This window comes from Gobio gobio (genome assembly GCF_949357685.1).
Source record: "Gobio gobio genome assembly, chromosome: 21".
Classification (NCBI taxonomy): Eukaryota; Metazoa; Chordata; class Actinopteri; order Cypriniformes; family Gobionidae; genus Gobio; species Gobio gobio.
The window spans coordinates 36,337,184-36,360,625 of record NC_137117.1 but is presented as its reverse complement, the minus strand read 5'-3'; the positions used below and the strand labels follow the sequence as shown (position 1 = coordinate 36,360,625).

The 23,442-nt window shown below is 41.9% G+C and overlaps 1 protein-coding gene across 1 annotated transcript; it reads right to left on the bottom strand.

Moving 5' to 3' along the window:
* Positions 1-5,515: 5,515 nt before the first annotated feature.
* On the bottom strand, positions 5,516-22,545 carry csrp1a (cysteine and glycine-rich protein 1a). The gene is made up of 6 exons (XM_079802972.1): positions 22,298-22,545; positions 12,709-12,818; positions 11,389-11,557; positions 9,611-9,740; positions 9,385-9,478; positions 5,516-7,018 (listed from the first exon to the last, which is right to left on the bottom strand). The coding sequence occupies exons 2-6, from the start codon at positions 12,815-12,817 to the stop codon at positions 6,942-6,944; spliced, it is 579 nt and encodes a 192-aa protein (XP_079659098.1). The 5' UTR covers position 12,818; positions 22,298-22,545; the 3' UTR covers positions 5,516-6,941.
* Positions 22,546-23,442: the final 897 nt, after the last annotated feature.

Sequence of the window (23,442 nt, the reverse complement as noted above, 5' to 3'; positions counted from 1 at the left end):
AAGGGTCCATGCCATGTTGTTTTAAAAGCGTTGTGCGTGACACAAATTAATAACACATTTAGGTCGTCCGCTCTTAGTGGAACCAGTGTCATCGCTCTGACATTATCACCTCATAATACAAGGATGTACTTTTGTCTAAATAATTAAAGGTTGAAGTTGAACATGTATTCACTGCACACCTATTTTATCGTTATGAATGAAACCGGCATTAATCATGTAAATATTTGCCCGTCTTTGTCTTGGAATGTGATTGGAATGTGTGTAGGTGGTGCATGTTAATGCTAGATTTGGCAGGGGCCCTTTTCCTTTCCTCAGTTCAACAGTTATTACTGGCTGACAGCTTGAACATGAACAACGTTACTCCCACACAACACTGTGAGTTTGTATTTGTAATGTTTGACAGCTTGATCATATCCCAGTCATTAATTTCACTTTGCTTTGCAGGTGAAGAGTTTAACTAAGTAGGTGTACACTCTTAGAAAGTTTTTTTTCCCCTTTCTTTTCAAATGGGTTCTATATAGAATCCTAGGGTTCTGCCGAGAACGGAGTGTCTATTCACACCAAGTGCAAATAGCATGCCTTGTTGGCAAGTGCTATTCGCAGTAGCTCCACCTAACAGTGCCTGGTTGGGCCAAACAATATTTTAAAAACGCTCATATTTCATCGTCTTCAGTGGCACAATCAGTAAAGCGTAAGGCGTGAGGATATAGGTTTTGACGCAATCGACCCGGGTTCGAATCCGCCTTTTGCAGAGCTCGCTCTTCTCTCTTTTCCCATCACAAATCACAATGGAAAGGCATTTACTTTCAATACAAATTAAGAAAAGGTTCTAAATGTGGAAATACGTTTCCTAACGAATGTTTAATAATAATAAAAACATTTATTGGGTAGGGTTAGGGGTAGGTGTAGGGAGGGCTTTTATTGTCCCTTTAAGGCGGCGTCCATTTAATAATTTTAATAAATATAATCATTTACTCTCGATGTTATTATTGCATCCTGTTAATGTACAACAATACTGAGCTGCAACTAGTATGTATCTGTCAAAATAAAGTATAAATTACATGTAATTACTATTTACACATATTGCAAAGAACCACTAGCCTGGTCATACCAGACTCTTGTACATTTCATTTGTACAGAGAGTCTGGCCACTCTCCATCGACAAGCGTTTACTTCCTTGAAGGCGGGTACTCTGTTGAAGTTTAAAACTATTGGATCTGCCCAGAGCCACTCTGGATCTGCCATAACCAATCGCTAACGTTTGGTCTTGACGTATATCATGCACCGATCGCCTTTATTTCTCACATGGAAGTCCGTAAAATGTGCAGCCACCTCAGTGATAAAACCTTGTGCATTCGGATGGTGATTTATTCACAGTGGAGGGGAGAGTTTTGTGATCGGGAGCGCGCTGCTCACATGGTCCGTAACATGATTGTATGCTGTAAATAAAATATCATATGCTTGGTATGAAAAGAATAAATGCTGCGTTAAATAACGGCCCAATTCAAATGTTTACGTGCTTTTCTTCTTTTTATTTTTTGAGCGGTGATGAAATATATTGCTCTTGAAAATACTTGCCAGCATTTAAAGAAATATAAGTCTAGAAATGCATCCAAATTACAGCGAAGCGCAAACGCACAGTGCTCTGCAGTGGTCAAAAAGGATATAAACAGTGATTTTTGAAGTGATATATTCTTGAAAACTCAGAGATGTGGATTCGGACAGCAATTAAATAACCACACTTCCTTGGTGTTTGTCTAAAACAGTAGGTCATTCGGCCGGGGATTTTTACGCGGGTGGTGGGAGACGGACGGCAATAAAATCACTGACTAGCCCCTGTAAATGATGACAATACCTTCCGACCGCTCGAGAAACAATTACCGGGGCTTCAGCAACTCCTTCACCACTAATGGAGCGAGCTGGAAAATCAAACTTTTCCCGGGACACAACATCATGGCAAAGATTGTTCTTGCTCCGGCTTTAACTTCTGGATATTCGGCAGTGTTGCCACAACGGAATGAATGGCTTCGCTCGCATCTTTCTCCGCCGCCATTACTGAACTACAACTCATACTAGCGCACGACATCAACGTCATCGTTTTCAGTCACTCCCGCTGTTCGCTGATTGGACCAGTAAAAATTTATTCGGAGAAAACCTAAGACTATACCGCAATCCCAGACGGAGTACTGAAGGAAAATGAAAATTGAGTTGAAGTACGTAGGAGGGCGGAGCCAGGCTAAAGAACCACCACTTTTACATGGTGTAAATAGAATAAATCACTATTTTCACTTAGTAAATAGCATCTACAGCTATTTGCACAGTGTAAATGTCATCTATCGCTAAGAAAATGTGTTATTTTCACTTAGTGTAAATAGCAGCTGCCTTTAAAGAAACATCTATTCCAAAAAGGTTCTATAAGGAGAAGAATCTTAAATGTTGAATGTGTTATTTCTTTTTTTATGTGATTAAATATGTTTATGACCTTTTTAATAAATAAAATAAAAAATAATTAATTGAATCTAAATCCATAAAATGATGGGAACCACAAGAAGTTATATGCTTCCTTAGAAACTCGTTTGAACAATTTGCATTGTTTACTGTAACAACCTCTATTTTTTTAAATGATGAGGGAAAAAATCTGTTAAAGGAAGACTATTATGTAACTTTTTTTGTTTAAAATTAATAGTCAATACATCATCAATCCTTCTTCCAAAATTCCAATTGTCTTAAGCCAGGGACACACCAAGCCATTTTTGAGCGCTGGCCGACTTAGTTTTTGTTGGTGTGTTCCGCACCGTTGGCTGTAGCACCGTCTTTTTTTTTTTTTTGTCGATTTGACATGTAGAATTGCTGTCGGTGAAAGAGAGATAACTCTGATTGGCTGTTCAGCTTAGCGAACGAGCCATCAAAAGTGATGAAAGCGAGCAAGTAAGTCCAGACTGAATAGACAGAAGGCTGTTATAATTTTATGTCATCTTCCCTGAACAACACTGTGCGAATATTTTCATAATAACATGAGCGGATTGGAATAAAGTAATCAACATGATTGATATTCAAAATGGTAAACAAGCACTGCTTTGTTTATGGTTTGTGTATAAGCAGTCTTAGTTTTGCTTTCCCTTTTTGAATGATGAATATAGACAAATATATCTGCTTAAATCTCCTTTACACAATGGCGCGGAACGCGCATGCTAGTTGGCAGCCGCCTGTAGTCCTTTTGGTGTCTTCAAGTGCTGTTTTTTTCCCCCGACGCGAGGCCACAACACAGTTGGCTTTCATCCGTGATAGTTCTTTGGCATTGGTTTGGTTTGCCCCTACCTTTACCCTGATTCACTATGGTAAACCCGTCATAAGTGTTCATATTTTAGACCTAATGAGATGGTTTTGTGGGAAATTGCGTACATACGTCGTTCTCCCATGAGTGTCTTGTCATATCCGTAAATAGAGAAAAGTTGCTCCGGCTACTTTGATGCGTCTGAGAGTGGGAGAAACAAACAAACAGCAAACAGACAAAAAGAGAACATGACAAAGCTTGTAATTAAACATGAATCAACATTGCCTTGGCTTTTCAGAGATAGTGAGAACTGAGGGATTTGAAATGTTGTAAATGCGGCACAGAGATGGTGTTTTTACTACTCAACAGGCGAGTAAGGTGTTTTATTGATCAGATAAATTGCCATATGTAGCTCTCTAATGGAGTTCATTGTAAAGCATTATCTATTGTGAAGGCTCATTTCATTATGGTTGTTGTGGCGTTGTGCTGGAATTTATATTTAAGCAAGTACCGTGTCTATTAATGGGTAAAGCTACAGTAACACCTCCAACTGGTCAGCTTGAGATCCTTTCCATCTAAACTGGTTTTATTTCCTAAGCCGAGTAGTGAATATTTTATGAGCAGTAGGAGAACCATATTCATCCACAGTCACGCAGAGCCGAAGCACAACCAAAACAATGTTCTTCTGCAAAATGCATGCAGTTTTGTTTTTTAACGTGTACGAAATATCTTAAAATGTAACATAAAACTCCCTCATGTGGGACAAAAAATAAAATAAGGATAAGCATAACTATTTAAATGGTATGTGTCATGTAGATGTGTGAGATTATAAATTGCATTGTGTCTGGCATTCAGATATATAGTCAGGGTGACGTACACATTCGGCAGAGCTCAGCGTGCTCAACCAATTAAATGTTTATGACTATTTAAAGGATTGTCAGGGACTTTCCAAAAGGAAGCGACCTGACTGTAAGTGCCACAGTGAAACTCAGTACGAGAGTGACTCATAGTGCATTTCTGACACTGTAAAATGATTAGGTTATTAACTTAGCACATGCAATTGAAATTATGTAATGTGTTACTTTCTACACACCTTACAAATGACCATTCACATGCAACAAATGCAGAGAACGCTGTCGAATCAGCAGACAATAAGAGTTTTAGAAGAATAATTCAATGTTTAGTCAAGTATAGTCAAACCAAAAATTATTCAGAAACCAGCTATAATATTTTTACTAGTGGGTGCAGGACACTAGTTCATTTATGTAAGTGAAGATTGCAAAATACAGTAAACTGTGACATTATACCCACAAATTCTTCATACAGTGGACTACCAGTAAAACTGATAAAAACTTGTTCAGACACTTTGACCTGACCATGTTTTGCTTGCGTGTTTTTTTTTTTTCTTTAATTGCTAATGCGACCTGAAGCATTGCTTGGTCATTGGTTGACCTAATTGGTATTATCTAATTGTGTACTTAAATTTAGCAGCTGATTGGTTGATTGTAATCCATTACATACCTTTCTATCAACGTTATCTGACATTATCAAGATGAATTTGTTCTGACACAATTTAAAGGGGTCATGAACTGAGAAATCAAATTTCCCTTGAGCTTTTGACATGTGGTAAATGGACTGCATTTATATAGCGCTTTCAAAAGACCCAACCGGGGATAGAACCACCAACCTTCCAGTTAGTAGACAACCTACATGAACCACTGAGCCACTGCCGCCCCCAGATATAAGAGGTTATGTTTCAGAACTGAAAACTTCCTTGTTAATCTAATAAAAGCTTTTATAGACACCAGGCCACCATAATAGTTAAAAAAAAAAAAAAATTTATATATATATATTTATATTTATATCTGGTCATCCTTCTTAACGCAGTCGATATTTACATTGCATATCATCCTGTAAACTCTTGCATTACCAAGGCAACGACTGACATGGAATGGACCGGTTAATAAACAAAGAGAACAGTTTGGCCCGATGGAAAAGCAGCTTCGGATCTAAATATGATGCCACAATCTTAATATAATGCCATAGATCTAAATGTAATGCAACACTTTTCACGATTTAGTTTACCGCACTGTAATAGTAAAAACGCACTAAAAAAGAGAGTAATACTTAGCTATTTCAAATGCAAAGACATTAGCCAATCACAACACTGTGATATCCAGAAGTCTCTCAGCGAACACGCCCCTTAAAATGGAGCGTTCAGAGCAGAGGGCTAAAATCAGGGTAGGTAAAATGCCTTTTATTTATAAATTATGACAATTTTTGATGTAAAAAGTATTCTAACATTACAAGTGCACCCCAGGAAACATCATAAAACAATAAAACAACGCAGTTCATGACCCCTTTAACTCTGAGTTCTTGTCATATTTTATTACCATTTTCTGAACTATAGCGAATAAACTGTGATAATGTGAGAAAGTGTCTGAATACATTTTGGGTTGACTGTATAGAAAATCAAAAGAGGCCTTGTAAATGGTATGTCAGCAAAAGTATATTAATTAGTACAACTGAAATAATCATCAAATCATCATATTAGACTGATTTCTGAAGGATCGTGTGACAATGGAGGAGACTGGAGGAATGAAGCGAAAAATTCAGCTTTGATCACAGGAATAAATTACATTTTAAAATATATTACAATAGAAAACAGTTATATTAAATTGTAATATTTCACTGTTTTTACTGTGTTTTTGATTCAATTAATGCAGCCTTGGTGAGCATAAAATGCTTCTTTCAAAAACCTGTATTGACCCAAAAAATTTTGAATTATCCAATGAAAATAAAATTATAAAAAAATACCATAAATAGCAACTAAATCATTTGCATTTGTTCTCAAAAAGGCCAACTTGACTCAACCGTGTCCCAGATGTTGACAGGTAAACACACTCTTACAAAGAAATGTACTGAAGGATGTGGGCTGAATGTGTGATATCAAGAATAATTTGTAAGAAACACCCTCTGCTAGAAAGGTATTCATTTTATACACATACAATATTTTAAAGATTTGCATTCAGCAACTATTCATGGACAGAAATAAGAAAAGACATCAAAATTGTGCATATTTATACTTTTACTTCTATTTCTATGCAGAATGCATACATGATATATTTTTCCACTGACAGTGAAATAAACTTAGTGCATCTTTAGCCAGGGAGTGCTTGTGAATCGCTCATGCTTTGAGTAGAGCCACGGGGAACATTCTTTACAGTGATTAAAGCTCAGGGAAGCATGTGGTCAACTATTAAACTGGATATGCAGATCCATTAGAGAACAGAGAGTACATACTGACGTAACAGCACAGCTCAGGTTGCAATAAATCTGTACAAACTCAAGTGAACATTTTAGGTGAGCAGATTAAGTGTTAATCCCATGTTTTGTTTACATACTTGACGTTCTTCCAAGCATTTGGCACTTCTCAAGTGTTAAGAAGAGATGTTTATGGGTTTAAGACGACGACATGATGTCCTGTGGAATGTGTTGAAATGTGGAATGTGTCGTCTTGTTTAAGAATTAGACAGAATCTGAACTGTGGTTTCCTTCTCGACTGACACCAATTTCTTTTTTTGAAGACACTGACATGCAATTACTCACACCTGCTTCTGCAGATGCTCACAATGGGGAATGTACTGTATCTATAGGGTAAGTTGATCTATTGAGTGTGTGACAGCGCCCCAGCACCTTGACCATATCCAAAGCCTTTTGGTCCAAAGCTTTTGGCATAGCAACCTGTGTAGAGCACAAGATGAGAACGTTAATATGACACCATGAGAATGGTAAAGATTTTTAATTCTTCAAATTATTAAGACAATGTGGTGTTGGTCATGCAAATCTCGCTACCATGATTCTAGGTGCTATTAGGGCTGAGTATTGACAGATTTTACAAATCAATTCCAATTTACACTGTAAAAAAAGTTACTGCCTTAAAGTACAACTTAGATATACAAGTCATTTCAACTTAAAGGACATTAAACTGGCTTAAAGGGATAGTTCACACAAAAATGAAAGTTAGCCCATGATTTACTCACCCTCAAGTCATCCTAGGTGTATATGACTTTCTACTTTCAGACGAATACAATCAGAGTTATATTAAAGTCCTGGCTCTTCCAAGCTTTATAAAGGCAGTGACTTGTTGGGTCATTTTTGAAGTCCATAAAAATGCATCTATCCATCATATAACTGCTCCACACGGCCCCGGGGGGTTATTAAAGGCCTTCTAAAGCGAAGTGGTGCATTTGTGTAAGAAAAATATCCATATTTAAAACTTTATAAACTAAAATAACTAGCTTCCGGCGGTCAGCGGTACGCAGGTCTTACGGTGAAAGAGTAACCCTTGACACGATGTATAGAAGCATTGCAAGCTTTGACTCCTCTCATAGATAGGGCTGGGCAACAAACTCAAGCCCCTCTTCTCTTATATCGAAATCCTCCGCCATTTCTCTTGAGAAATACTCGTTTTAGACTTCTAGTACATGACCAGTGTTTTGTTTAGCTCTATCCTCTGAGCTTCTGCGTTCGTCAATACAGTACATATGCGTCAAGGGTTACTCTTTCGCCGTAAGACCTGCGTACCGCCGGAAGCGCGCTCTAAAAAAAAAGGCTCGTAATCATAGGGGAACCTTTTTTAGTGCTATATAGCACCAATTTTGGTGCTTCAGTGGTTCTTCAGCGGTTCTTCAGAGGTTCTTCAGCGGTTCTTCAGAGGTTCTTCAGCGGTTCTTCAGAGGTGCTATATAGCACCTTAGTCAAAGAACCAGTGAAGAACCTCTGAAGAACCGCTGAAGAACCACTGAAGCACCAAAATTGGTGCTATATAGCACTAAAAAAGGTTCCCCTATGATTACGAGACAAGAACCATTTTTGGTGCAATATAGAACCTTTTTTTTTTAGAGTGTAGTTATTTCAGTCTATTAAGTTTTAAATATGGATATTTTTCTCACACAAATGAGCCACCTTGCTTCAGAAGGCCTTTATTAACCCAGTTAAGCTTCATGAACTTCAAAAATGACCCAACAATTCACTGCATGCCATTATAAAGCTTGGAAGAGTCAGGACTATTTTAATATAACTCTGATTGTATTCGTCTGAAAGAATGTCATATGACTTGAAGGTGAGTAAATCATGGACTAATTTTCATTTTTGGGTGAAATATCCCTTTAAAAATAAGTTGAATATGCTATATCTTATAAACAAAGTTGAAAACTTTTTTAATGTAAAAACAAGTTATCATGACTTGCTGATCATATTTTTACAGTGCACAAGCTCTTGATTTGATATGATTTTGATTAGTTTGAATATACATCTGGTAAGTATGTACATATTTCTTAAGGAAAACAATCTCTCAACTAATGCTGTAAGCCTTTCAGATTGTACATTGATCTTAAGATCAACTCTCAATTACAAACCGAGTTGTATACAAACATTTGAATTGCACATACGGCAGTTTTTAATATCAACTTATTTCTACTCATAAGATCACTCACAGGTCAAAAACATATTGGAAAGTGTAATATTACAGCATATATTTATAAATTCTCCTCTCTAGAGTTAGTTTTTCTTGCTAACTATCAAGTTTATGGACAATAAATGGCTTTCCTGAGGTATACGTAAACACTGATTGAGCGATTAGATGAGACATTATACATTTCGGTAAGTTGTACTGTATCATTCAACATACTGTCTGATGTTTATTTATGTTTGTTTTGTGCTGAAACTAGAGGTGAAGAGAAAGAGATGATAGATTCAAATGTGCGCTGCCATTTTGCCTGAACAGAGGCAGATACAGCAACATTCAAGTGTGCCAAAACAGCATTTATTGTATGAATTAAATGATAAAAATGACAGAATTTGTGTCCGAAATCACCCCCATATCGGACGTTATTGTGTGCACTCAAGTATCTCATTTCACAGATAGTTTGTTTCTGTATTGGTTCTATATAAAAATGTTGTTACAATGTAAAGTATTTGCTCTGGCTTTTGTTTTAAATAATTTTGTTCCGTTATTGTGCTTGTAGTTTTCATCAGTTGACGTTGTACAAGCAATGTCGTTGTATGTTGTACAAGCAGAACCCCTCAAAAGAGAAAGGATACTTTGCCTTTGCAGTAGATTTCTCCATCCTTGTCAGCTAAAGTTGTGGATTCCAAGCCCTTTCCGCACATTGCACATCGGAAACAACCCTTGTGCCACGCCTGCAGAGGAAGGAAGACAACAGCCGCTCAATGGAGACCATGTCCAAAGCTTACACAACCATAAATGGTGGCTTATTTAATTTTAGTGCGCCACCACAGCATTTCCTCCTGTTGTTTCTGCTTTCGACTTACATTTCCTGCCCCTATGACTTTTTCAGCCGCGTAGACGGCCTTGCTACACCGTGGACAAACATCAGAGCTGCCAAACTTTTGAGCAAACTTGGATGTGTTTGGGTTATTGGTTGGCCGGTGCTCTTGAGGCCTGCAATCAAGAGACACACAACACAAGAGTCAGATGATGAACACAGTTTACTAGATTCATGCAAACACACCATCCTTTCCTCCTGTACCTGTAACAAATCCTTCCCTTGTAGGTCAAAATGACCTGAATCCCTAAAATTATAAACATTAATTTTAAATGCCCAGAAAGCCATTCATTTTGATCAATTTCTTTGGAGGAGATGTTTTTGTTATTTTTGTCATTTTATTTACATCTAAACTACCGGATTTGATCAATACTTAGATTTTAATAATATAACTTAAATACAAAATAACTCTCCGTTACATGCACAAGCTTAAAACAGCTCAGCCTCACACCTCTTGTGGAAAAAAAACCTAACATGATATTTCAAGACTCTTGCCTGGGTGGCCTTATAGCTCTATATGGAGCAAATTAATTGTTCCCCTGGGTCCTAAAGGCAGTTCTTCAGATTTTTTCTTCGGTATACATTCGTGTATATAATTTAGTCATTATAAAGTATTTTTTTGGTAAAGTTTTAGCATTTTTAGTTTTAATTTTGAGCATTTCTTAGGGTTTTCTATTAATACTAAAATGCAAGGTATTCTGTGTTGTAAATATGTTCAAATCTAACCACTTCATATCTGTGTGCAGTCTGCATTTGTGACTGATTTTTATTTTTAAAAAAAAATTTATAAAAATAAAAACATTGTCCTAGTTATATGACCCCCGTTCATTTGAATGGGAATTCCTGGGTGTGTGTGTGTGTGTGTGTGTGTGTGTGTGTGTGTGTGTGTGTGTGTGTGTGTGTGTGTGTGTGTGTGTGTGTGTGTATTTACAGGAGTGTGTACGCATTTGAATGTGTTCAGCATTGGGGATGTTCTAATGTCTCATGCCTTCATTTGTGTGTGTGTTTGTTCTGGACTGTGCCAGAATAGTTTTTTTTTTTTTTTGACAAATTCCTCTCATTCCATTCATTCCTATGGGGGTCAGGATTTGTTATTTTTATTACAACTACAAAAACTTGTCGAATCCACTCCATTATTTTGTGTGTATTCCAGGTTCACGTGTGACAAAAGTCATAAAGTCTTGTACCACTCCGATGAAAGCTTGATTTAAAAAAAAGAAAAGAAAGGAAAGTAAGAATGAGTGTCGGGTCAAAATGACCCTTGGAGAGGATGAGTATAGTTGCCCACAAAAATTTTTAATTCTGTGATCTCTAAAACATTCCAAATCTGTCTGACTTTCTTTCTCATATGGAACACAAATGAAGAAGTTTTGAACAATGTTCATGCTGCTCTTTTCCATGCAATGAAAGTGGATGGGGACTAAAAGCTGTCAAGCTCTAAAAGGGGCAAAATAAGCCATAAAGATATTATAAGTGTAATGTGGTAATATTGTAAGTGGTCTTCACAACTTGTGTGCTACATTCCAAATCATTGAAAGGGCAGCTTGGATGCTATAAATGGAATGCATTTATAGCAGAACATCTAAGCAGAGCATCCAAAACATTCTGGTTGCTTTGCTTTACATGTCAGTCAGACTCTTTCCATATACTGTAAAGTGAGCGTTTCTTGGCCAGAATAAGATAAAGTGTACATTCTGACAGACAAAAGTCTAGACTTGAATAATATATGGAGTGATATTTAAGAATCAGCAAGTGTATTCTTACTCCTCGGCTTTAATGCCCAGCGACTCCCCTTTGTCCATGCTCAGAGTTCCTGCACCAGCGCCGTAGCCGTAGCCTTTGGGTCCATATTTTTTGCCGTAACAGGCCTTGCAGTAGATCTCATTCTCATGGACGGCCACTGTAGTGCTGTCGAGATTTTTCCTGCACACCACTGAAATGAGGAAAAGGATGAGTGAATTTGACAAGACACATAGATAAACGTTTTCTACAGTGACCTTCTGCTTCAAGATTTCAACAACAGTGAAGTGTGTCGAGCAGGAGGATATTATAATATATGATTGCTAGAAATATATACTGTATATTATTTAGTTGAGAAACTATGAATATGTTATTTATATTAGAAAAAGATTGTGCAATTGCTTTCTTCTGAAATATTGATGTACCGTGGATCAATAGTACTAGTGCTAGTTCTGTGAATGTTGCAATCCTAAAGCCTTGTCTTGTAGAAACACCTCTGTACACTCTAAAAAAAAAGGCTCGTAATCATAGGGGAACCTTTTTTAGTGCTATATAGCACCAATTTTGGTGCTTCAGTGGTTCTTCAGCGGTTCTTCAGAGGTGCTATATAGCACCTTAGTCAAAGAACCGGTGAAGAACCGGTGAAGAACCTCTGAAGAACCTCTGAAGAACCGCTGAAGAACCGCTGAAGAACCGCTGAAGCACCAAAATTGGTGCTATATAGCACTAAAAAAGGTTCCCCTATGATTACGAGCCAAGAGCCATTTTTGGTGCAATATAGAACCTTTTTTTTTTTAGAGTGTAGGGTCATGTGAATTTTTGATTAAAGGGGCTTTGATTTTCTTTTTCTGCAGACAGTGTCTGGAATGCAGAGGCCTTTGAGGGCCCAAAGCAGGGTAATATTATACACCATAAAGTGGTTTATAAAGACAAACAGAAGAGGGCGCCAGAGAACAGCCTTTACTTCACATAGTATAGTCTGAAACTGTTGGAAAAAGTCTCATCTTACCACCTGCCTGATTCGGATATGATCCATCTTAAACAGTATCCATGATTAGAAGTAGTTTCTCCCAAATCATAGTAGATGCCATATGCTTTAAATGTAAGTAATAATGAATTGTAGGGATAGCTCACCCGAAAATAAAAATTCTGTCATTAATTAGGCTACTCTCCCTCATGTGGTTCCAAACCCGTACAACTTTTGTTCATCTTCGGAATTCAAATCATACAAATTATGTATTAATTATGCCCTTAGTAAACTTTGTGAAACACACTGATCTATTCTGAGACTGCGTGGACTTATGGGTCATGGTGCTGGACACAGGAAGAAAGAGCAGGACTTACTGCACAAGAAGCAGGATCGGTGGAAGCTCCGTCCTTCACACTGCACTTCCTCTGCAAAGTACACGGTTTTCTGGCAGCAGCCACATTTGTTTCCACCCCCAAGAGGCATGCTGTAACACACACACACACACACACACACACACACACACACACACACACACACACACACACACACACACACACACACACACACACACACACACACACACACACACACACACACACACACACACACACACACACACACACACACACACACACACACACACACACACACACACACACACACACACACACACACACACACACACACACACACACACACACACACACACACACACACACACACACACACACACACACACACACACACACACACACACACACACACACACACACACACACACACACACACACACACACACACACACACACACACACACACACACACACACACACACACACACACACACACACACACACACACACACACACACACACACACACACACATCAGAGTAGCTCACAGCTTGTCCTGAAATACCTACTTCCTCATGGTTCCCACAATAAAACAACATAGGGTTTCAATTCAATTCTAGAAAAACAAAGCATTGTAAAGGTTAAAAGGTAGGCATTTTTTTATAAACAATTTTTGTTATAAGTGTTGGTCAAAAAGTGGTCTTTTTTTTTTACACACACATATACATATATATACATATACATATACATATACATTTGGGGCACTTTGTATCAATGATTGGACAAACATTTTTTGGTCCTGAGACTTACACAGAATATATATATATATATATATATATATATTCTGTGTAAGTCTCAGGACCAAAAAATGTTTGTCCAATCATTGATACAAAGTGCCCTACTTGCCTGTCAACGCAGGCTTATGTATTAACGTATGCACACCTGCTTGCACAGACAGCACGTCATCAGCGCGATCCATAAGGCTATGCAGTCAAGAGTTGTGGCTAGACAGCCACCGAGCGCCAAAAACAAACAGCAGCCGCCTTTAACAGTTCCTCCTGAACCAAAACAATGAGTTTATGCTGCGTTCACGCTCTCGTAAACGTAATCAGGAGACGGCAACCTGACGTTCTGTTCACATCCTCAGACTCAGATTTATTATTTTCCATGTCAACACTATCAACACCGAAAGGAATCTTCAGCAGTCAGGTGGTACAACAAACTTAGAGCTCTGTAAGTTCAGTTGTTAACGTTCAGTGCTATTGTAATGTCATGTGATTTGTTTGAGGCATGAGGTAATTTAAAGGCCTCCTGAAATCAAAATGTAAGTTTTTTAGCTGTTAGTATTAATATGTTAGCCTTAAGGTCATTAATAAGCTAATGTGCTCCAAATCAATGACAAAATTCGCATTTAGGAGATATAAGCGTTCAAATTTCAAAATTTAGATTCTCTCACTTCCGTTACACTGGATCACAGATTTTTATGACATCACCTCAGACTTCTCATCACATCTTCTGTCCAATCAAATACTCTCTAGAATCTGAAGCGTCCCACCCCCTAAATTATAAATAGAAGCTGAAGCTGCTGCTGAAATCGGTCACTTGTTCACACATGGTAAATGGCACATAGTGCACTATATAGGGAATAGGGAACGATTCAGACAATGTAAATATGCTTTCAGTTGAGGCAAATGAAGTCTGGTTTCACGTTAGTTTCACGCGCACCGCCGCAGCGCACATTCTGCTCCAGTTCAGAGACACGATATCACAGAGCGAATCGTGCGCAAGTGGGCGCATACAACAAAACATGTCGGACCCATTTGAATGCTGTATTTCAAAGCGATATGAAGGAGATTATGATGAGAAATGGTTAGAGATTAGGAGAAAACTGCGGCCGAGCTGAAAGGTTCTAGTCAAACTGTGATATAAATGAAACGCTATTGGCTGTTTTAAAAATGGGAAGAAGCTGCTTGATATATCACGCCCTGTCTTCCTGTTTCAGGGGAAATTATGTTAACTCATTGAATAATGCTGCACGTTTCGCCTTTCTCATGACGCTTTTCAGAATCTGCTTCGTTTTTTTGGAGGAGGCATGGCTTTGGAGACTGAAGGTAGATAGGGATGTTATGTTTTCAGAGGTGTAGAATGTCTAAAAACAATTGCGGTCAATTAGAAGTCCTAAATTTCGGTGAATACTATAGGTGACCCGTGCTGGCAAAAGGAGTCGGAATCCACACAGGATAATTTCAATCTACAGGCAAGTGAAAAATGTTGATTTTGAGGTTGTCACAAATTAGTTCATTAAGCCATCGTCTAGCGATCTGTAACGCATTTCCACTGAAGGCAAGTTGAAGTGAGAACCCAAGTGCAGTTTATTTACATAAATTAACAAATACAAAACAAATGGGCTTGACTTGAGACGAGACGACGGGCTTGACTTGAGACGAGACGACGGGCTTGACTTGAGACGAGACGACAGGCTTGACTTGAGACGAGACGACGGGCTTGACTTGAGACGAGACGACGGGCTTGACTTGAGACGAGACGACGGGCTTGACTTGAGACGAGACGACAGGCTTGACTTGAGACGAGACGACGGGCTTGACTTGAGACGAGACGACGGGCTTGACTTGAGACGAGACGGGCTTGACTTGAGACGAGACGACGAGCTTGACTTGAGACAAGACGGCCTTTTTTACTTGAGACGTGACGACGAGCTTGACTTGAGACGAGACGACGAGCTTGACTTGAGACGAGACGGGCTTGACTTGAGACGTGACGACGAGCTTGACTTGAGACGAGACGACGGGCTTGACTTGAGACGAGACGAGGAGCTTGACTTGAGACGAGACGACGAGCTTGACTTGAGACGAGACGACGAGCTTGACTTGAGACGAGACGACGAGCTTGACTTGAGACGAGACGGGCTTGACTTGAGACGTGACGACGAGCTTGACTTGAGACGAGATGACGGGCTTGACTTGAGACGAGACGACGAGCTTGACTTGAGACGAGACGACGAGCTTGACTTGAGACGAGGAGCTTGACTTGAGACGAGACGACGAGCTTGACTTGAGACGAGGAGCTTGACTTGAGATGAGACGACGGGCTTGACTTGAGACGAGACGGGCTTGACTTGAGACGTGACGACGAGCTTGACTTGAGACGAGACGACGGGCTTGACTTGAGACGAGACGAGGAGCTTGACTTGAGACGAGACGACGAGCTTGACTTGAGACGAGACGACGAGCTTGACTTGAGATGAGACGACGAGCTTGACTTGAGACGAGACGGGCTTGACTTGAGACGTGACGACGAGCTTGACTTGAGACGAGATGACGGGCTTGACTTGAGACGAGACGAGGAGCTTGACTTGAGACGAGACGACGAGCTTGACTTGAGACGAGACGACAAGCTTGACTTGAGACGAGGAGCTTGACTTGAGATGAGACGACGGGCTTGACTTGAGACGAGACGGGCTTGACTTGAGACGTGACGACGAGCTTGACTTGAGACGAGACGACGGGCTTGACTTGAGACGAGACGAGGAGCTTGACTTGAGACGAGACGACGAGCTTGACTTGAGACGAGACGACGAGCTTGACTTGAGATGAGACGGGCTTGACTTGAGACGTGACGACGAGCTTGACTTGAGACGAGACGACGGGCTTGACTTGAGACGAGATGAGGAGCTTGACTTGAGACGAGACGACGAGCTTGACTTGAGACGAGGAGCTTGACTTGAGATGAGACGACGAGCTTGACTTGAGACGAGACGACGAGCTTGACTTGAGATGAGACGGGCTTGACTTGAGACGTGACGACGAGCTTGACTTGAGACGAGACGACGGGCTTGACTTGAGACGAGACGAGGAGCTTGACTTGAGACGAGACGACGAGCTTGACTTGAGACGAGACGACGAGCTTGACTTGAGACGAGACGGGCTTGACTTGAGACGTGACGACAGGCTTGACTTGAGACGAGACGAGGAGCTTGACTTGAGACGAGACGACGAGCTTGACTTGAGACGAGACGGGCTTGACTTGAGACGAGACGACGAGCTTGACTTGAGACGAGACGGGCTTGACTTGAGACGAGACGAGGAGCTTGACTTGAGACGAGACGACGAGCTTGACTTGAGACGAGGAGCTTGACTTGAGATGAGACGACGGGCTTGACTTGAGACGAGACGGGCTTGACTTGAGACGTGACGACGAGCTTGACTTGAGACGAGACGACGGGCTTGACTTGAGACGAGACGAGGAGCTTGACTTGAGACGAGACGACGAGCTTGACTTGAGACGAGGAGCTTGACTTGAGATGAGACGACGGGCTTGACTTGAGACGTGACGACGAGCTTGACTTGAGACGAGATGACGGGCTTGACTTGAGACGAGACGAGGAGCTTGACTTGAGACGAGACGACAAGCTTTACTTGAGACGAGGAGCTTGACTTGAGACGAGACGACGAGCTTGACTTGAGACGAGGAGCTTGACTTGAGATGAGACGGGCTTGACTTGAGACGTGACGACGAGCTTGACTTGAGACGAGACGACGGGCTTGACTTGAGACGAGACGAGGAGCTTGACTTGAGACGAGACGACGAGCTTGACTTGAGACGAGACGACGAGCTTGACTTGAGACGAGACGGGCTTGACTTGAGACGTGACGACGAGCTTGACTTGAGACGAGATGACAGGCTTGACTTGAGACGAGACGAGGAGCTTGACTTGAGACGAGACGACGAGCTTGACTTGAGACGAGGAGCTTGACTTGAGATGAGACGACGAGCTTGACTTGAGACGAGACGACGAGCTTGACTTGAGACGAGACGGGCTTGACTTGAGACGTGACGACGAGCTTGACTTGAGACGAGATGACAGGCTTGACTTGAGACGAGACGAGGAGCTTGACTTGAGACGAGACGACGAGCTTGACTTGAGACGAGGAGCTTGACTTGAGATGAGACGACGAGCTTGACTTGAGACGAGGAGCTTGACTTGAGATGAGACGACGGGCTTGACTTGAGACGAGACGACGAGCTTGACTTGAGACGAGACGACGAGCTTGACTTGAGACGAGGCGACGAGCTTGACTTGAGACGAGACGACGAGCTTGACTTGAGACGAGACGACGAGCTTGACTTGAAGACGAGGAGCTTGACTTGAGACGACGGGCTTGACTTGAGACGAGGCGGGCTTGACTTGAGACGAGACGACGAGCTTGACTTGAGATGAGACGGGCTTGACTTGAGACGTGACGACGAGCTTGACTTGAGACGAGACGACGAGCTTGACTTGAGACGAGACGACGAGCTTGACTGGAGACGAGACGGGCTTGACTTGAGACGTGACGACGAGCTTGACTTGAGACGACGAGCTTGACTTGAGACGAGACGACGAGCTTGACTTGAGACGAGACGAGGAGCTTGACTTGAGACGAGACGACGAGCTTGACTTGAGACGAGACGATGAGCTTGACTTGAGACGAGACGATGAGCTTGACTTGAGACGAGACGAGGAGCTTGACTTGAGATGAGACGACGGGCTTGACTTGAGACAAGGCGGGCTTGACTTGAGACGAGACGGGCTTGACTTGAGACGAGACGGGCTTGACTTGAGACGAGATGACGGGCTTGATTTGAGACGAGACGACGGGCTTGACTTGCGACGAGATGACGAGCTTGACTTGAGAAGAGACGACGGGCTTGACTTGAGACGAGACGACGGGCTTGACTTGAGAAGAGACGACGGGCTTGACTTGAGACGAGACGACGGGCTTGACTTGAGACGAGACCTGCTTGACTTGAGACAAGGCGGGTTTGACTTGACTTAACCCGAGACGGGCTTGACTTGACCCGAGGCGGGCTTGACTTGAGACGAGACGACGGGCTTGACTTTAAACGAGACGACAGGCTAGTGGTCTCGTCTCAAGTCAAGCCTGTCGTCTCGTTTAAAGTCAAGCCCGTCGTCTCGTCTCAAGTCAAGCCCGCCTCGGGTCAAGTCAAGCCCGTCTCGGGTTAAGTCAAGTCAAACCCGCCTTGTCTCAAGTCAAGCAGGTCTCGTCTCAAGTCAAGCCTGTCTTCTCATCTCAAATCAAGCTAGTGGTCTCGTCTCAAGTCAAGCTTGATTTGAGATGAGAAGACAGGCTTGACTTGAGACGAGACCACTAGCTTGATTTGAGATGAGAAGACAGGCTTGACTTGAGACGAGACGACGGGCTTGACTTGAGACGAGACGGCGGGCTTGACTTGAGACGAGACGACGGGCTTGACTTGAGACGAGACGACGGGCTTGACTTGAGACGTGACGGGCTTGACTTGAGACGAGACGATGAGCTTGACTTGAGACGAGACAACGGGCTTGACTTGACACGAGACGACGGGCTTGACTTGAGACGAGACGACGAGCTTGACTTGAGACGAGACGACGAGCTTGACTTGAGACGAGACGGGCTTGACTTGAGACGTGACGACGAGCTTGACTTGAGACGAGACAACGGGCTTGACTTTAGACGAGACGACGGGCTTGACTTGAGACGAGACGACGGGCTTGACTTGAGACGTGACGGGCTTGACTTGAGACGAGACGGGCTTGACTTGAGACGAGACAACGGGCTTGACTTGACACGAGACGACGGGCTTGACTTGAAACGAGACGACAGGTTTGACTTGAGACGAGACGACGGGCTTGACTTGAGACGAGACGACGGGCTTGACTTGACCCGAGGCGGGCTTGACTTGAGATGAGACGACGGGCTTGACTTGAAACGAGACGACAGGCTTGACTTGAGACGAGACCACTAGCTTAATTTGAGATGAGAAGACAGGCTTGACTTGAGACGAGACGACGGGCTTGACTTGAGACGAGACGACGGGCTTGACTTGAGACGAGACGACGGGCTTGACTTGAGACGAGACGACGGGCTTGACTTGAGACGAGACGACGGGCTTGACTTGAGACGAGACGACGGGCTTGACTTGAGACGAGACGATGAGCCTGACTTGAGACGAGACAACGGGCTTGACTTGACACGAGACGACGAGCTTGACTTGAGACGACGAGCTTGACTTGAGACGAGACGGGCTTGACTTGAGACGAGACGATGAGCTTGACTTGAGACGAGACAACGGGCTTGACTTGACACGAGACGACGGGCTTGACTTGAGACGAGACGACGGGCTTGACTTGACCCGAGACGAGGCGGGCTTGACTTGACCCGAGACGGGCTTGACTTGACCCGAGACGAGGCGGGCTTGACTTGACCCGAGACGGGCTTGACTTGACCCGAGACGGGCTTGACTTGACCCGAGACGGGCTTGACTTGACCCGAGACGGGCTTGACTTGAGACTTGAGACTTTGTGAACACAGACTGACAGATCCGACGAGTGCGCACAAAGTGATTGCGCGCCTCAGACAGCGCGCAATCCTGATATACACAGTACTTCAAAATATCTGTCTTGGCTGTTATGTCTTATGTGAACGTTTGGTTAACTGTTGGGGAAAAACATCTTATGTGTGACATTATATTAGGTCTGTCTCATAAAGGTTAATCAAACAATTGTGGTATCATGGAGAAAAAAAGTAATAATATATATTTTCCTATAGATATTTGGTGTTGACTTGTTGTGTCAAATTTGGTGTTAATACCAGGGATTTTAAGGTATGGTTGCTGGGTGATTTTGTTTTGGAACCTAGATTTTTCTCAACATTTTTAAACAGGTGTAGCTCAGTCGTTTTTTGTCTGATTCAAACAAATCATACATCATTTTGATCATTTCTAATAGTGAATGTGAAAATAACTAATAACTAATTTTGGAAAAGGTGCTCATTGCGAATCATTTTGCCAGCACGGGTCACATATATATGTAATTATAGTTGGTCTTCAGCATAGAAAAAAGGATAACTTTGCATACAAGAGAAATATCATGCCCAAAAAGGTATTGAGATTAGTAAAGTATGCATATTTGAAATCTGAAACAGGGTCGGTTCTGCTATAAAAGCACATTTTGGACTTTCAAAAGCTCATACTTGTGATTCCAGAGTACAGCTTGAACTTCACTGCTTGGCAAGATTATGTGCTGCTTTTTCGAAACATGTTCTAAACATTTCTAAACCTCGAACCGCAACCTTACACATGAAACATTCGTTTACATCATAAATATTAATTTACTTCACATCTGCACCCACAAATACTCCCATGCCTACATCTTTGGCACACCAACTGACGAACTATCGAAATCTGTGTGGCAAAGCTGCGTGATGCACTGGACACTGAAGAGTGAATGCATTTAGGGTGCATTCTAGTGAAGAGCAGATTAGTATCGCAGCAGTCTTAACTTTTGTTCAGAGTGTGCATTGAGACACATAACAAACCAATACTTGTGTCATGCTGCCAACAGTACACCTGTACCTTTGACAATGAATCATGTTCGTCCGATCTGCTGTAATTGCTGGGAAATGTCTCATTGATTTTTTTCCATAAAAGGGCTTGTTGGTTGTATTCGAGACATTCCTGCATAGTTCTGATGTCTAGTCTAAACATTAACTAAGGCCTCTGACTCCAAACATGTTGGGTTGCCATGGATGTGAGGAAATGACACATAGCCACACATCCAGATAACGTTCTCTAGTATTAGTACACATTGTGAGACCAAATAGGGTGACCACCATCAAACAAACCAAATGTGGGACGATTACTAAGTTTGTGTGGGACAATGTGGGACATGTTACCAACACTAAAACATAACCTGAAACTGTTGTACAATCTTAAATTCAACATAACTGAGCCCAAAGGCAACAGGCATCATGCAGATAACTACTTTTAAAACAGTTCTGACCAAGAGCAACTAAACCCCCCCATATATGATATGTTATTGTGTTGGATGCCATGTTTTTATTATCTACTTCTTTTCTTTCCGTTAGCACAGGTTTTGTATTTCTTTTTGAAACTGATTGATCATAGGCCTCATTGATCTGAGCTTTAAGCAATTCATTTTATTTTGGTAAATAAGCTTGAGTGAACTTTTTCAAGTTGCATAAGCTCATTTCAATGAGGCCTATACGATCAATGCAGTTACCAAAAGATGACCTGTGCTAACTGAAAGAAAACAAGTTTGAATCCCATATTTGGTGACAAAATTGTGTAATGTGAGGTTTACAAGCGGTTTAAAAGACGTCTTTTTTTTTTTTTTACCAAGAACACAAAATTACGTAAAGGGTTTTCAACACAGCACAAGTGTTTTAAATGAAAGTTTGGCTAAAAGTCTAGATCTTCTTTTTGAAAATCTTGGTCAAAACATTCCTTCTCAGACTGAATGATTTTTAGAGTAGTTTTTCTAGAAAACAAGACTAGACAAGTCACATTCCTGATTCCAGATAAGAAAAGTTAATAGTTTGTAACTGTGAAAAAGAAAATTTGGACTTATAAGGTTCGTGTCAGCTCAACCGAACAGTTTTGACGAGGTGGAAAGAATTTAAAGAATTCCAGGAAACCAAAACCTCAAAAAGCCTCATGAGCTGCACACAAGTTTGCAGAGGTATATTCCGCAAAAAAAGCTAAATAAGCATGTAGGAGGACCAAATAAGACATTGTGAAGAGCTTCTTACCTGAAGTGATCGTTGGTAGGTATGTGGATATTGGCAGAAAATCTACAGTTAAAGTCCAACAGACTGTGGAAATGAGAACAGCTTCTGTCCTAACACATGCAGCGATGGAGGATCTGTGTTAAACTTCAATGCTCAGGGTGGGGCAGACAGTGAGGGAAGTAGGTCTAAACTATGAGCTGTGGTGAGATGTTAAAGGAACAGCGCTACCTCATGACCCTGCTGTGTTTGCTCTCTGACGCCCCCTCTGTGGGCGTCAAACTAACCAAGGGGAGACAAAAAAAAACAAAGTCCATGTGATTAGTGTGTGGGTGTGTCTGTGTGACAATTTCATACCTCAGGAGACCTGATATAGAGACATTAAAGGGGACCTATTATGCCCCTTTTTACAAGATGTAATATTCACCGATCAGGCATAACATTAATATGCCCTTCCTAATATTGTATTGGTCCCCTTTTTGCTGCCAAAACAGCCCTGACCCATCAAGGCATGGACTCCACTAGAACCCTGAAGGTGTGCTGTGGTACCCGGTGTGCTGTGGAAGTCCTGTAAGTTGTGAGATGGGGCCTCAATGGATCGGACTTGTTTGTTCAGCACATCCCACAGATGCTTGATTGGATTGAGATCTGGGGAATTTGGAGGCCAAGTCAACACCTCAAACTCGTTGTTGTGCTCCTCAAACCATTCCTGAAATATTTTTGCTTTGTGGCAGGAGCATTATCTGCTGAAAGAGGCCACCAGGGAATACCGTTTCCATGAAAGGGAGTACATGGTCTGCAACAATGCTTAGGTAGGTGTTATGTGTCAAAGTAACATCCACATGGATGGCAGGACCCAAGGTTTCCCTGCAGAACATTGGCCAAAGCATCACTGCCTCCGCCTTGCCTTCTTCCCATAGTGCACCTGGTGCCATGGGTTCCCCAGGTAAGTGACATACACGCACCCGGCCATCCACGTGATGTAAAAGAAAACGTGATTTATCAGACCAAGCCACCTTCTTCCATTGCTCCGGGATCCAGTTCTGATGCTCACGTGCCCACTGTTGGGGCTTTTGGTGGTGGACAGGGGTCAGCATGGGCACCCTGACTGGTCTGCGGCTATGCAGCCCCATACACAACAAACTGTGATGCTCTGTGTATTCTGACAC